Source organism: Hemicordylus capensis, chromosome 6 (genome assembly GCF_027244095.1).
Source record: "Hemicordylus capensis ecotype Gifberg chromosome 6, rHemCap1.1.pri, whole genome shotgun sequence".
Taxonomy (NCBI): Eukaryota; Metazoa; Chordata; class Lepidosauria; order Squamata; family Cordylidae; genus Hemicordylus; species Hemicordylus capensis.
In genome coordinates this window covers 98,835,936-98,848,468 of record NC_069662.1, presented here as the reverse complement: position 1 = coordinate 98,848,468, position 12,533 = coordinate 98,835,936, and the positions used below count along the sequence as shown (strand labels likewise).

Here is a 12,533-nt window from a genome sequence, read left to right as displayed (position 1 = left end):
AGTTCCTGCACATGTGGGCTTCCCCATTTATTGCAGTGTTAGGTTGCTGGTTCGAATCCTTGCTGGTATGTCTCCCAGACTATGGGAGACACCTATATGGGGCGGCAGTGATATAGGAAGATGCTGAAAGGCATCATCTCACACTGCGTGGGAGCAGGGGCGTAACGAGGCTGGAGTGGGCCCAGAGACAAAATTTTAAAATGGGCCCCTTGTGCGCGCGTGCGTGCGCGCGCACACACACACACACACACACACTCACACACACTCACACACACTCTTCACATGTGACTTGCCTCTGGGGGGCCCCTCGAGGCGTGGGGGCCCCCAGGCAGCTGCCTCCCCTTGCCTAATGGTAGTTATGCCCCTGTGTGGGAGATGGAAATGGTAAACTCCTCCTGTATTCTACCAAAGACAACCACACAGCTCTATGGTCGCCTGGAGATGACACTGACTTGACAGCACACTTTATCTTTAGGGCTTCTCTGACTGCATGCACAATGTAATGCACACATGGATCTCTCCTATTATTTATTCAGCATATTTCTATACTGCCCAAAACGCAAGTTCTCTGGGTGGTTTAAAGGACAATAAAAACAACCAATAAAAAGATTAACATATTTCAACAATTGAAATGTAAAAAGTTAAAACTATTAAAACACAATTAAAACACAATTAAAACAACATCTAATTAAAAGCCTGGGTGAAAGCCTTTTATCAAGCTTAAATGGGAGGAGTCCTTGCAAATGGCTCCATATTGCTGTTTAGATTAGTGAAATGCCTGTGAAGCTGCTTTCCAAGTAGAAACTTCAACTGGTTCAAAATACAGCAGCTAGATTGTTGAATGGAACTTCCTAACACATGATCTAGCCAAGATCTGGCTTCCAGTTAGGCTTCCAGTTTGTGAAGGCAAAGTTCAAGTATTGCTTTAAGGCAGGGGTTCCCTCCCAACCTGTGCTATTCCAGATGCTGCTGAACTACAACTCCCATCATTCATACAGCTCCTGCTCATGAGAACAGCCTCAGTATCTGTGTAGATGAAGCTTCAGTTGCAACCACCCAGTTAAGTTCTCAGGTAAGAAAGCTACCCACTGCTAGACACATTGCCAGTTGTACGTAGCTGATAGCACTAGGTCTGATTCAGTATGTGGTAGTCTCCTTTAGCCACATTCCTTACCCTTGATCAAATGTTTCCATTGTAAAGATGCCCAGGCCTTCTACATACAATTTGCATTTTTCCAAGGGAATGGATAGTGTATTCTTGAAAATAAATGCACAGCTAAAATCTTCATGAATCTTTGCAGTTTCTGGCATCTGTAAAACAAACAAGGGTCACAGAAGAACAGGGGGGGGGGGAACACTACATCTGCATTCTATAATACTGTAGAACTATATAGATCTAACATTCTGTATAACATTCAGTAATACTGTAAATCTGTAGATCTAACAACTAGTAGAGCTACGTGTAGCCGTCTGCATCCAAGTGTGGAAGATGAAAGTACAAGATTGCAGATTCAGACAGGAGAGCAGGAAGTCTTGCAGGCGGGGGGGGGGGCACTGGCTTCATGCCTCTCCCCAGCTACCTCATGTCTCTTCTCAAACTGCTATGAATCTATGGATAAAGATTGCACACACGTTTCCTCATTGTGGCTATGTACAGGTACCAGGGCTGCTGGGGAAGGGAGCTTTGCTACCTGGGGAGATAAGCTGGCTTCCACTTCCTTTCTCACATTATTTTTTGTCAGAGTGAGACTGAGCAAACTCTGCCTTCCTTTGCCATCAAACCAATCACTGGAGACATGGTGGGAGACAAGGAGAAAGGGATTCTGCCTAGCAAAATCATAGCCCCTAGTGTGATTTCTCTGAACTTCATTCATTCATTCATTCAATTTCTATAACACCCTTCCAAAAGTGGCTCAGGGCGGTTTACACAGAGAAATAACAAACAAATAAGACAGATCCCTGTCCCCAAAGGGCTCACAATCTAAACAGACACATAAGATAGACAGCAACTAACACTAAAGGTACTATGCTGGGGGTGGATAGGGCCAGTTACTCCCCCCCCCCGATAAATAAAGAGAATCACCACATTAAAAGGTGCCTCTTTCCCTACCAACAATTGTTACTAGGTCAGAGGGCTGTTATCTGAGGAGCCCCAGCCTCCTTTTGCTGCTAAAGCAACAGCAGAGTGATGGGGAATATTGTGCTGTGAGGAAGCCGTCTCTGAGGAGCTTTTCCACATGGGGCTTTTACAGTACTTTTGCATGCTGAGGCTTGGGATGTGTTCATGTGAGGGTGGGATTTAGCCACCAGATGGCATTCTTCAGCAAGATCAATGGGGGATACAAATTGAAACACCCTCCCTATCAAAAAACATGATTTAAAATCAATTAATTGACCAATCAGCTTCAAATTTAATACACAGAGTCCTGCTATCCTGTGCTACTACTGTGTCTGGTTTCAGAGCAACATTGCCAGACTTTTTTTCCTTCTAATTCTCCATTGACCTCTGTGTTTAAAAAAACAAAACAAAACCTTGTAGCTGGCTATAGAGACCCGTGGCAGCCTTGTGCAAGACCCTTGACAAGTTTTTGTGTTTTTTTAAAATAAGAAAATTTCATGAATTTTTAAATAATAGCCAAGATTTAAAAGAATGCCGGATCTCCATCACACATGTGCACATACCTGCTCCTTCTCTACCTGCAAACTTGAATAGGAAGGAAGAGGTGGGGCGCCCACCTCCTCTGCAACCCCATTGGTCAAAAATGGGCCAGAAGACAGCAGGGAGAACATGTAGTATAAACAACCCCTGCTTGGGGGAAAATGTAAGGAACTGTAGCCAAACTTCATTAGATATAGGAATAGGAATGGCCCCAGCTTTATACAAATTATGCCTGAAAATGTTTGTTTTTGTTTATTGCTGCTTTGACTACTCTCATCCTAAGTTTTTCCGATGTTAGATCACATCCTCCTGGACTAAAGGTTGCAGCCTGGAAAGGCTCCAGTCTCTACGTCTAACTATTAATAACTGTTTCTTTCTCTCCTTCTCACAGGTTTTGTAAATACCTACCAACAAATCTCAGCACTGATCTATTATTCAGATTCTTACCTCCACTTTGAGAGGAGGGTATTGAAAGTTTAAAGTCAGCTCTTCTGAGAACTTCTCATTAGTTTCTTGAACCTCAGCAATCACGTTGATTCTGACTAGAAGTTCATCCTCTACTGCTGTCAGTGTGCTTATGTAAGCGTCAGCAGCTACTTTCAGAGGAATCTGAATAACTGCATCAACACAAAGAAAAGACAGCTAGGGAGGGAAACATATGTATTATGCAACACAAGTACCTTGCATATGTGTGGTTTGGAGGCGTTGTATCCTACTTGCAAGGGGGGAGATATCAGGATAGCTGTTGAATGGGGCTGTAACTCAAAAATACAACATCTGACTTCCATGCAGACGGGCCCAGCTTCAATCCCTGCCATCTCCAGGAAGGGCTGGGAAAGACTCCTACATGAAACCTTGGAGATCTGCTGGTAGTCAATGTAGACATTACTGAGCTAGATGGACCAATGGTCTGACTTGGCATAAGGTACCTTCCTGTGTTCCTATGAGAGGCCTACCGAGATGAGAGCATAGATCTGTTTGTGTCCTTCATGGACCATGAATCTGAGTGCATGTTGAGAGACTTGCTCCCTTTCTTGTCTGATATCTGTCTCTCACCTCTAAGAGAATCCCTTGAATGAAAGTAAGAGAGAGAGAGAGAGAGAGAGAGAGAGAGAGAGAGAGAATGTGGAATGGGACTTTGCAAAAAGGAGCATGCATCTCTTTTCATATCCCTATCCTAATCAGAAATCTGTGGCTCAAAACAGTTGTTCCAGGAAGGCTCAACATAACCATGTGCAAGATCTTCCTCCTACAGAGAAGTGGGCAGACATCATCATCAAAAGCACATGAAATCAACAACTAATTTTTGGAACACACACCTGGCTTTCCTTCTGTTTGAACAGTCTCCTTGATGGTTGCAAGGCTGGCTTCTACTTTCCCAGTGTATGACTCCAGCTGACAAGAGGCAGCAAGTTTCACTGTCCATGCACCTGCACGTTTGTTCTGTATAACAATATTCAGATCAACAGGCTGCCCGGGCCACAATGCTTTTTCGCCTTCCATCCCAAGCTCGAGTTCAGCCTTGGGGACATGAGAGGAATTGGCATCATTGACTCTCAGGTTGCAAGAGTTTAGATAAGAGCAAGCGGTTTCCACAGCTTTTCTTTCTTCTGAGGACTCTGAAAAAAACAGAGAAAGGGGGAATAAACAAACTCAGATGTAATTATAAACAAACCATTTCAACCGTCAGCTTCATGGTGAGGAACAAGATACAGTTATTCTTTTCAGCAAATATATTATATTTCTTCTATGTTTGAGAAATGCCAAATGAATCTCTAGGAAACTATAAGCAATTTTGTATTCTCCCGAGAGGATCTGCTGAGTCTGTACAATTTTAGACAAAGGATCATTTCACACATTACCTGCCATCAAATCTGAGTTTGCCATCTTGTAAACTCAACAGCCTGGCTTTCCGATGAGCACACCTATGAGTTTTCAAATATGTGTTTGCTTCAGTCATATTTTTCATTGTTCTGGAAAGGTGTTTTCTAATTTTTTTAAGTGTTGTAATGTGTGAAGCAGCCCTAATACAGCTTTTGTTACTACTGACTGACCATTCCACTTGAGAATGCTTAAGGCAATACTTGAAGATCAATTATAACAAATCTAAAATTATGTGCTTTAAAAATAAACCAAGGAAATTTACATGGACCTTGGATGGACATAAATTAGAACAGGTCAATCAAATAAAATATCTTGGGGTGGTTTTCCAACAAAATGCTGGGAAAGCAGCACATATGAGAATGGTAGCTGACTCAGCAAAACGCAGTGTGGTGGCAATTAACAGATTTTTCAGAACGCAGGGAGCAGGTTTTATTCCTGCGGCTTTAAAACTATATCTAGCAAAGGTTATCCCTCAGCTGTTGTACGGGATCCAATTGGGACCTTATGCAAACTTTGATATGCTTGAAAGAATTCAATCCGGTTTCTTGAGAGCTATCTTTGGGACTACAAGATGCACCGCAAACGTAATACTGCGTATGGAGGCTGGCCTCATAAAGATCGAATCTCGTGCCTGGCTATTAATCATTTACTTTTGGTTGAGAGTCCACCTACGCCCGGTGGGCCTAATTCCTCAGTTTCTATCGTTAAACCCACAACCGCAGTGGTGCACTGTAGTTAGTAAAAAGCTTGCTGCTCTAGGAATAGACCCTGAACAACTGCTGGAGTTAGACTTGGGAAATGCTAAAAGAATAGTAAAACAGCGTTTGACAGATATTGAATTGCAAAATAACTGGGCCTCTTTGACACAATTCTATAAAGGAGTAAGAACTAGATGGGATCTTTCACCAGCAAATTATTTGTCCCATATTACACTCAGCAAATTCCGGTGGGCATTTACAAGGGCAAGAACAAATTCTTTTCCCTCTGCACTATTAGCCGGGAGATACAGTGGTGTTCCCCTGGAAGAACGCTTCTGCAGATGCGGCAGTGGGGAAATAGAATCTATTGAGCATATTCTATTATCCTGTAAAATACATAGGCAATCAAGGGAGCACTTAATTCTACCTCTGGTCTGTAAACAGACAGACCGATCTGCTGAACAAATTGTTAAATTTTTACTCTCTGATGAAAATGTTTTTAATTTTAACTCTGTAGCTAAATTTTGTTATATTGCTTTTAAGATGTATAATGAGAACCTATAGAGTTTTTATAAATTGTTCTGCTATTTGTATGCATGGATTGTTTGGTCTAGGACCGTAAATAAAACTTGACTTGACTTGACTTGGCTTAAGGCATTTTTAGTTACCTAATTCAGACACTACAAACCATCCAAGAAAGTTTCCTTATGACAACCCCAACATGACTCATCTGTGTGGAAAATATAGTTGATTGAGTTTGTACAATTTAAAAAGGAGGCACACAAGCCAACCTTGCTGCAGGTCAAATTTCAGCCAAACACCACAATCAAAGTACAAGTATTATAGAGGGGAGTCGCCTGAAAAGATGCGTCTTCCTAACAAGGCACAGTGAGGAAAGGGCATTCTTTCCCAACACCTTCTAGCACTGTTCTTGCAGGTATGAATCTCTTGCTATAAGCTGCCCTGAGAACAATTTGTTATGGGGCGGCTAACAACTAATGTTTTTATTTATTCATGTATTATTAATTACTTCTATTAATCATATATTTTACATTCTGGATAAATGCAAGGCTGGCAGCTCCGTCGTCTGTGGCCGTTGTCCCACTGTGTCCGTTTGTTGTGTGTGGCAGGGTGTCTCACATGTTTACCTGTGTGCTTTCCAGCTGTCTAGGCTGTCTCCCTGATGAACCTTAACAAAGAACAGATCAGATACAGAGATCCTATCTCAGAAAAGTTGCAAGAGAGCATGGGGAAGCGTCAATGAGGTTAGTTCTGATTCTCCCTGTTTGTTTTGAGAGAATGTCCAGGAGCTTGAATCCAAGACCCAAAGTAGCGCGATTCAGATTTAAGTATGCCTTTTTAGCCAGAGCTGATGTGTATACCAGGAGCCCCTGGTGGCGCAGTGGTAAAACTGCCGCCCTGTAACCAGAAGGTTACAAGTTCGATCCTGACCAGGGGCTCAAGGTTGACTCAGCCTTCCATCCTTCCGAGGTCGGTAAAATGAGTACCCAGAATGTTGGGGGGCAATATGCTAAAATCATTGTAAACCGCTTAGAGAGCTTTGGCTATAGAGCGGTATATAAATGTAAGTGCTATTGCTATTGCTATTGCTATATGTAGTCTTATTAGTTATCAAGTAACAAATTCATCACCTGTTAAGCCTGTCCCCACAGATTTACATTTAAAGTGTTTACGTTTTTAGAGAGCTCATAGGAACCTAGGAAGTGGCCTTATACTGAGTCAGATCACTGATCCACTTGGGTCACTATTTTTTAAATATTTTATTTTATTTTATTTTATTTTATTTATTCGATTTCTATACCACCCTTCCAAAAATGGCTCAGGGCGGTTTACACAGAGAAATAATAAATAAATAAGATGGATCCCTGTCCCCAAAGGGCTCACAATTTAAAATGAAACACAAGATAGACACCAGTGACAAGATAGTCACTGGAGGTACTGTGCTGGGGGTGGATAGGGCCAGTTACTCTCCCCCTGTAAAATAAAGAGAATCACCACGTTAAAAAGTGCCTCTTTGCCAAGCTAGCAGGGGCACAAAATTATCTACAAAGACTGGCAGTGGCTCTGCAGGGTTTCAGATGTGGGTCTTCCCCATGCCAAGGATTGGCCTTGGGATCTTCTGCATGCAAAGCCTGCGTGCCACTGCTGAGCTACAGCCCTTCCCCAAAGCTCTGTGACAACTGCTCTATGATACCTTTTCATTTAACCAAAATCTCATGTAACAGTTGCAATTACTGAGCCAAAAATGTCATTGTGTAAATTGTTCTATGAAGGATCTGAGCCTAATCTTGTCAAGTGTATTCTAATACATGACAGACTGCTGAAAGATGAGCATTCTCGCAAGTACTGGTGTTCCTCATTAATGTGCTATGCTGTTATAAAACTCCTCTTAAGAATGTAGAGCTAGCCAGAATATTGTACGAGATGATTGATGTTTGGGTCCTTCTCATCATTTAGAAATGCAGAGGCTCAGTTGGCTGGTTTTCCCCCTCAAGGAAATGAAATGTCAGGAGCTAGACTGGTGTTCCTTCTTGGGTTCTTGACATTCTACTCAATCAGTCATACAGTCTAAGGCAACCTTGGCTCTCGGGCTGCTGGTGACCTACAACACATCCCCAGCCACAATTTACTGTGGCTGGCGATTATGGGAGCTGTAGTTCAACAGCAACTGGGGAGCCAAGGTTGCCCACCTCTGGAGCATACCCAGATAGCGATTTTACTTTGGAAGGGCAGGTGTGCATTCACATATGCATATCCTCCAGATTTACATCGAAGTCCCTGCGAGTTATTGGGGAGCACTCCATATACGATTTGGGCTTTTCATTGAGCATTGGAGCTTAGCCCAATTTATGTCTGGGGTAAAAAAAACACCCATTTTTTGTGCCGGGCTTTTGGGCAAATTCAAACTATCCATAACTCGCAGTACTTCAGGCCTCTTAATCCCATGGTAAAGCCTGCTGTCTGGGAAAGCTCCTGGTCCAAGGTGTAGATTTCCAGAGGGGGCAAGAATTTTCAATAACTGCTAGCACCAAAGACAGAAAGTTCAGTGCAAATTTCAAACAGAGAGTAATTCAAACAGAGAGTAATGAAAGTAAGTTTGTAAGTATCCAGTTTACTACAGAAAAGGCACAAGAAGACTTTGACTTTGGGTGGGTTCAGATGTAACCGAGGCACCTGTGGTTGCCACCACCCTGGGACCATACACTCCCATCTGCTCCCATGCAACCCTCTATTTCCACTCTAGGTTCCAATATGCTGAGATTGGTCATGTTGTCCAAATGCACCAGTCTCAGCATATCCTGCTCCATTCCCCTCAGGGAGCCTGACATCTGTCATTGACTTGAAATCTCTAACTGAAGATGTTGGGTTCCTTGGGGGAAGTAGGGCAGGATATGCAGACTTTGGTGATTTGGATGACACGACCAATCTCAGCATAGCAGGACTTACAACAGAGATAAAGGCTATTCTCACGAGTGCTTGAAAGAGGGCTAAGGCAGCCCAGCCTGCTTTCGAGCAGTCGTGTGCCGCACCAGGAGCCACATGGCTCCCAGCTGCTAGCCCTCCTAATTCCCCCTCCCCTTAAATGGGGTAAGCAGAGCTAGCATTCCACTAACCCCATTTCTCTAATCGTGAGTCGCCATGGCATGGCTCCACCCTGTGGCAACTCATGAGGAGACCCTCGAGCGGGCTACAACAAGCCTCCTGGCGTCAAGGGTCTCCCCAGGATGCCCTGCGCACTTGCACAGGGCATTCTAGGACTTCTGGGGGCCAGGTGGCCTCCGATCCTTGCAGCCCCAACTGGCTCTGTGATGGAGCCGGTAATCGTGTGGGTGGCCAATCCAGCCACCCAGGGAGGAGGCAGCGATCTTCTGCGGGAAGGTAAGCGCTTTTGGTCTTCCTCCCCGCAGAAGGGGGTAGCCTCCTGGAGTGATTGTGAGGAATGCTTCATAGTCTCAGGTGGGGCTGGGGTGTGTGTGCATTCTTGGGGCAGCAGCAACCTCAGGTGCCAACCTTCTGTCTGAACCCACCCTTTATGTTCTGCCCACTGAGGAAACATTTCACATGTCGTTTACCTTCTGGGAATTTGTACTGAGCTGTGATGTCTTCACGGGTGTCCTTCCCAACAGCTTTAGTGCTGATGCTTTTTCCTATCACTTTGGTCTCTTCACGCAGCTTGATGTGTTTTTCCTTGCCATCTACATTCTTTACAAGCCAGAAGACTCTGTCGGCATTCACTTCAGCAAATACAAACTTGGAGTCGTAAGGAAGGTAGACTTCTCCCTTCTTGATTGCATTTACTGGACTAGGCCCACACTGGAAAATCCCTATAGAGAATGAATGTTAATGTATGCTGAGCCCTTGGTCACCTCTTGGCATTTCCATTAATACCTTTCTAGAATTCAATGGCAGATGAATAATTCCAGCAATCGCTAGGTTCTAGTTTCCAAAGTGCTACATTTCCCATTGCCCTTCAGCTCCATCTGAAGGTCTTTGTAACCTACCTTTGTAGCCCACCATCTTTGTGGATATGCTTACAAGTGTCATACTGAAGTGGCATAGCAGGGGGAAAGGGGGCCTGTGTTCACATAACCCCCCACCCACCCACATGGTGGCAGCAGCCCAGCCCCTCCAACTCCACCATGGCAGCATGTCCCAGCCGCACACCACCTTCCCCATCCCCAGTGGCCTGCCACACTCCCCATCCCTGCTGCCATGCTCCTGTTGCACCATTGACTAGCTGCTCAGATCAGAAGCAGCTTCTCACCACAAGCCGGCTGGGAATAGAGACTGCACATGTGGCCTCCATTCCCAGCCAGCTCAGGGTCAGAACCCACATGGCTGGAGTGCGAAGTGGCAGGAGCATGGTATAGTGGGGGGTTCAGCAGAGGTGGGGGGGGCAGTGCATCCAGGTGCCCATATTCTTTGAATGCTCTGGAACACTGCTAGCTCTGCCTCTGATAGACTGTCTGACATTAACAAGGTGTGTGGACAGCATTAGGTGCATTCCTATTAGGTGCATTCTAATTGCACCTAGTTAGCCGGACTATGTGCAAGTTTTTGGTATGACATCTCATTATAGCTAATGTGTTTTTTCACTTCTACATTATGAAATGGTTATATATGTACATGTAAATTTATTGTTGAATGTCTCACAGTTTTTGCAATGATTCCAGTTGTAGGTATGTTTCCACTATTGTCCCTCCAGGTTCCCCCCCCCCCTTTTGTTTTGCTTTTTGTGGTTTGGCTGTAATTTTGAGTACCCCATATTTTTCCTGCATATTAAGAGACCCCAAAAGACAAAAGATGAATTGTAATAATGATAAAAGAGTTAAGTCCTCTGTGAGGACAATCAAAATCAATTACCATTTGTAGTATAAATACATCCAAGCAGAGGATTCTTAATAGAACACACCAGGGCTTTCTTTTTTTTTTTTTTAAAGTGCAACCAGACATAAAATGTGCAGTTCCCCTTCCCCAAAAGTGCAGTTCCAAAAGAACTGGAGAACTGGTCTTGTGGTAGCAATCAAGGTTCCAAGTTCCCTCCCTGGCTTCTCCAAGATAGGGCTGAGAGAGACTCCTGCCTGCAACCTTGGAGAAGCCACTGCCAGTCTGGGTAGACAATACTGAACTAGATGGACCAATGTGACATATAATACAGCTAGTATAATTATTTGATTAAAAGTGATTGTTTATATCATAGTTCTATAGCCTACGTGTATAATCGAATGACGTATTAATGCTGATAAGGGGAATTGCTCCCACTTCAAGGATTTTCTGCAAACGCAATAGCATGATTTACTTCTGTATAAACAAATGATAAAAGGAATGGTGTATGTGTCTGAAAGAATGTATGAGTAAGCAAAAGGATATACCAGCCTCAAAAACATGATAAATGTTGGGAAGGAAATGCCCAAAAGGACCAGGGAAAACAGGATAAAAAGATGCCAGAGACAGCAGAAAAGGAATTGCTCGGAAAACAAGGATAATGGTCCATCCTGTGATAAGGATAGATGCAAACATGGAACAGCAGGCAGCTTCAAAGGCAGGCAACCCTTTTAAAGTCAGGCATCAACAGAGGTTTTCTCTGAGAAGCACAGAAGATCGTGGGGCCTCCAGCTTCTCCCAACTCCCCATTAAAGACTGATCACCTTTAAGAGGGGCTGGTAAGTATGCATGTGTGAGTGAATGAACTATAGTTTAGCTAATACTTAGGGTGTAACAATAAACTGATGAACTAAATCCAGCTGGTGTCCGGGAACTGTTTTCTTTTTGGGACTTGTATTAGCCTGTCCAAAGTAGTACTCCTAATTAAGGGTGACCCACTCAATAATTGGTCACATATGGTCTGACTCAGAATATGGCAGCTTTCTATGCTCCTTATATTTGTGCAGTTCAAAAATTCAAGTCACACTAAAGTTGTGTCATGTTAGAGGATGTAAAAAGTGACTGATATAACTATGAGAAAAGTAAACTGAATAGTCCAAGCTGTAGAACTCAGACCTTGCTCAAGCATACCCATTTCTTCCCCGCCCCCAAGTTTTAACTTTTAATTTGCCTGTGCTTGTATGCCTTCAGTGAAGTCTTACCTTGGCTCTGTTCCTGAGGTGTGGCATCAATTGCTTGCCATCCATCAAAACCCTTTGGCAAGTCCGGCCTTTTCATCCAGACATCATTCCATACATGGAAGTTCCTGTGTAAAGTAAGGTTTCAGAACCATATCCAAATATTTGCAGCTGCAGTTTCATGTGCTATGTCATCCTAGCATGTATTAAACTGTTACTTTGGCCACTTGATTTGACTTAAATTCATAATACAAGCCACAGAGAATACTAGATGATGCATTAATAGAAATATGAACATATGAACCTGCAATTTTAGCTGCACCACCTACTGGTCAGATTTATATGAAGAACCTCTATTCACCATAAAAGTAGTAATCAGTTGGGAAGCAAGGGCTGGGCAGCAGGTGGCGCTGCTAAAATTGCACAAGAACCTTGCTGTTCATATGGACAGCAAAGATTTGCACTGGAAAAGACAACGCAAGCCTGATGAATTTTGTGGGAGCCAAGTAAAATCACGATTAGAAAAAGCACTTTCTAATGTCATCTGGAAGAGTTCTGTGCAGGGTTGAATAGCTTGGCTGAATAGGACATTCTCCCACAGAGGAGGAGGGTATCCTGAGGCAGATTATTTCTCCTGCTTCCTCCACAGGCAGGACAAACATCACTGTAGCCTTTTTATTTTGGTGGGAAGAGACCCAAATAGTTCCA

At 43.6% G+C, this 12,533-nt stretch overlaps 1 protein-coding gene across 1 annotated transcript in view; it reads right to left on the bottom strand.

The window, feature by feature from the left end:
- The window catches only part of TGM4 (transglutaminase 4), an 89,999-nt gene that overhangs the window by 3,298 nt on the left and 74,168 nt on the right, over positions 1-12,533 (bottom strand). The window contains exons 10-14 of the mRNA XM_053264695.1: positions 11,850-11,953; positions 9,336-9,587; positions 3,979-4,278; positions 3,107-3,276; positions 1,175-1,311 (exon numbers count right to left, since the gene is read on the bottom strand). Coding sequence (XP_053120670.1) covers positions 1,175-1,311; positions 3,107-3,276; positions 3,979-4,278; positions 9,336-9,587; positions 11,850-11,953 — 963 coding nt within the window. The remainder of the gene's footprint in view (positions 1-1,174; positions 1,312-3,106; positions 3,277-3,978; positions 4,279-9,335; positions 9,588-11,849; positions 11,954-12,533) is intronic.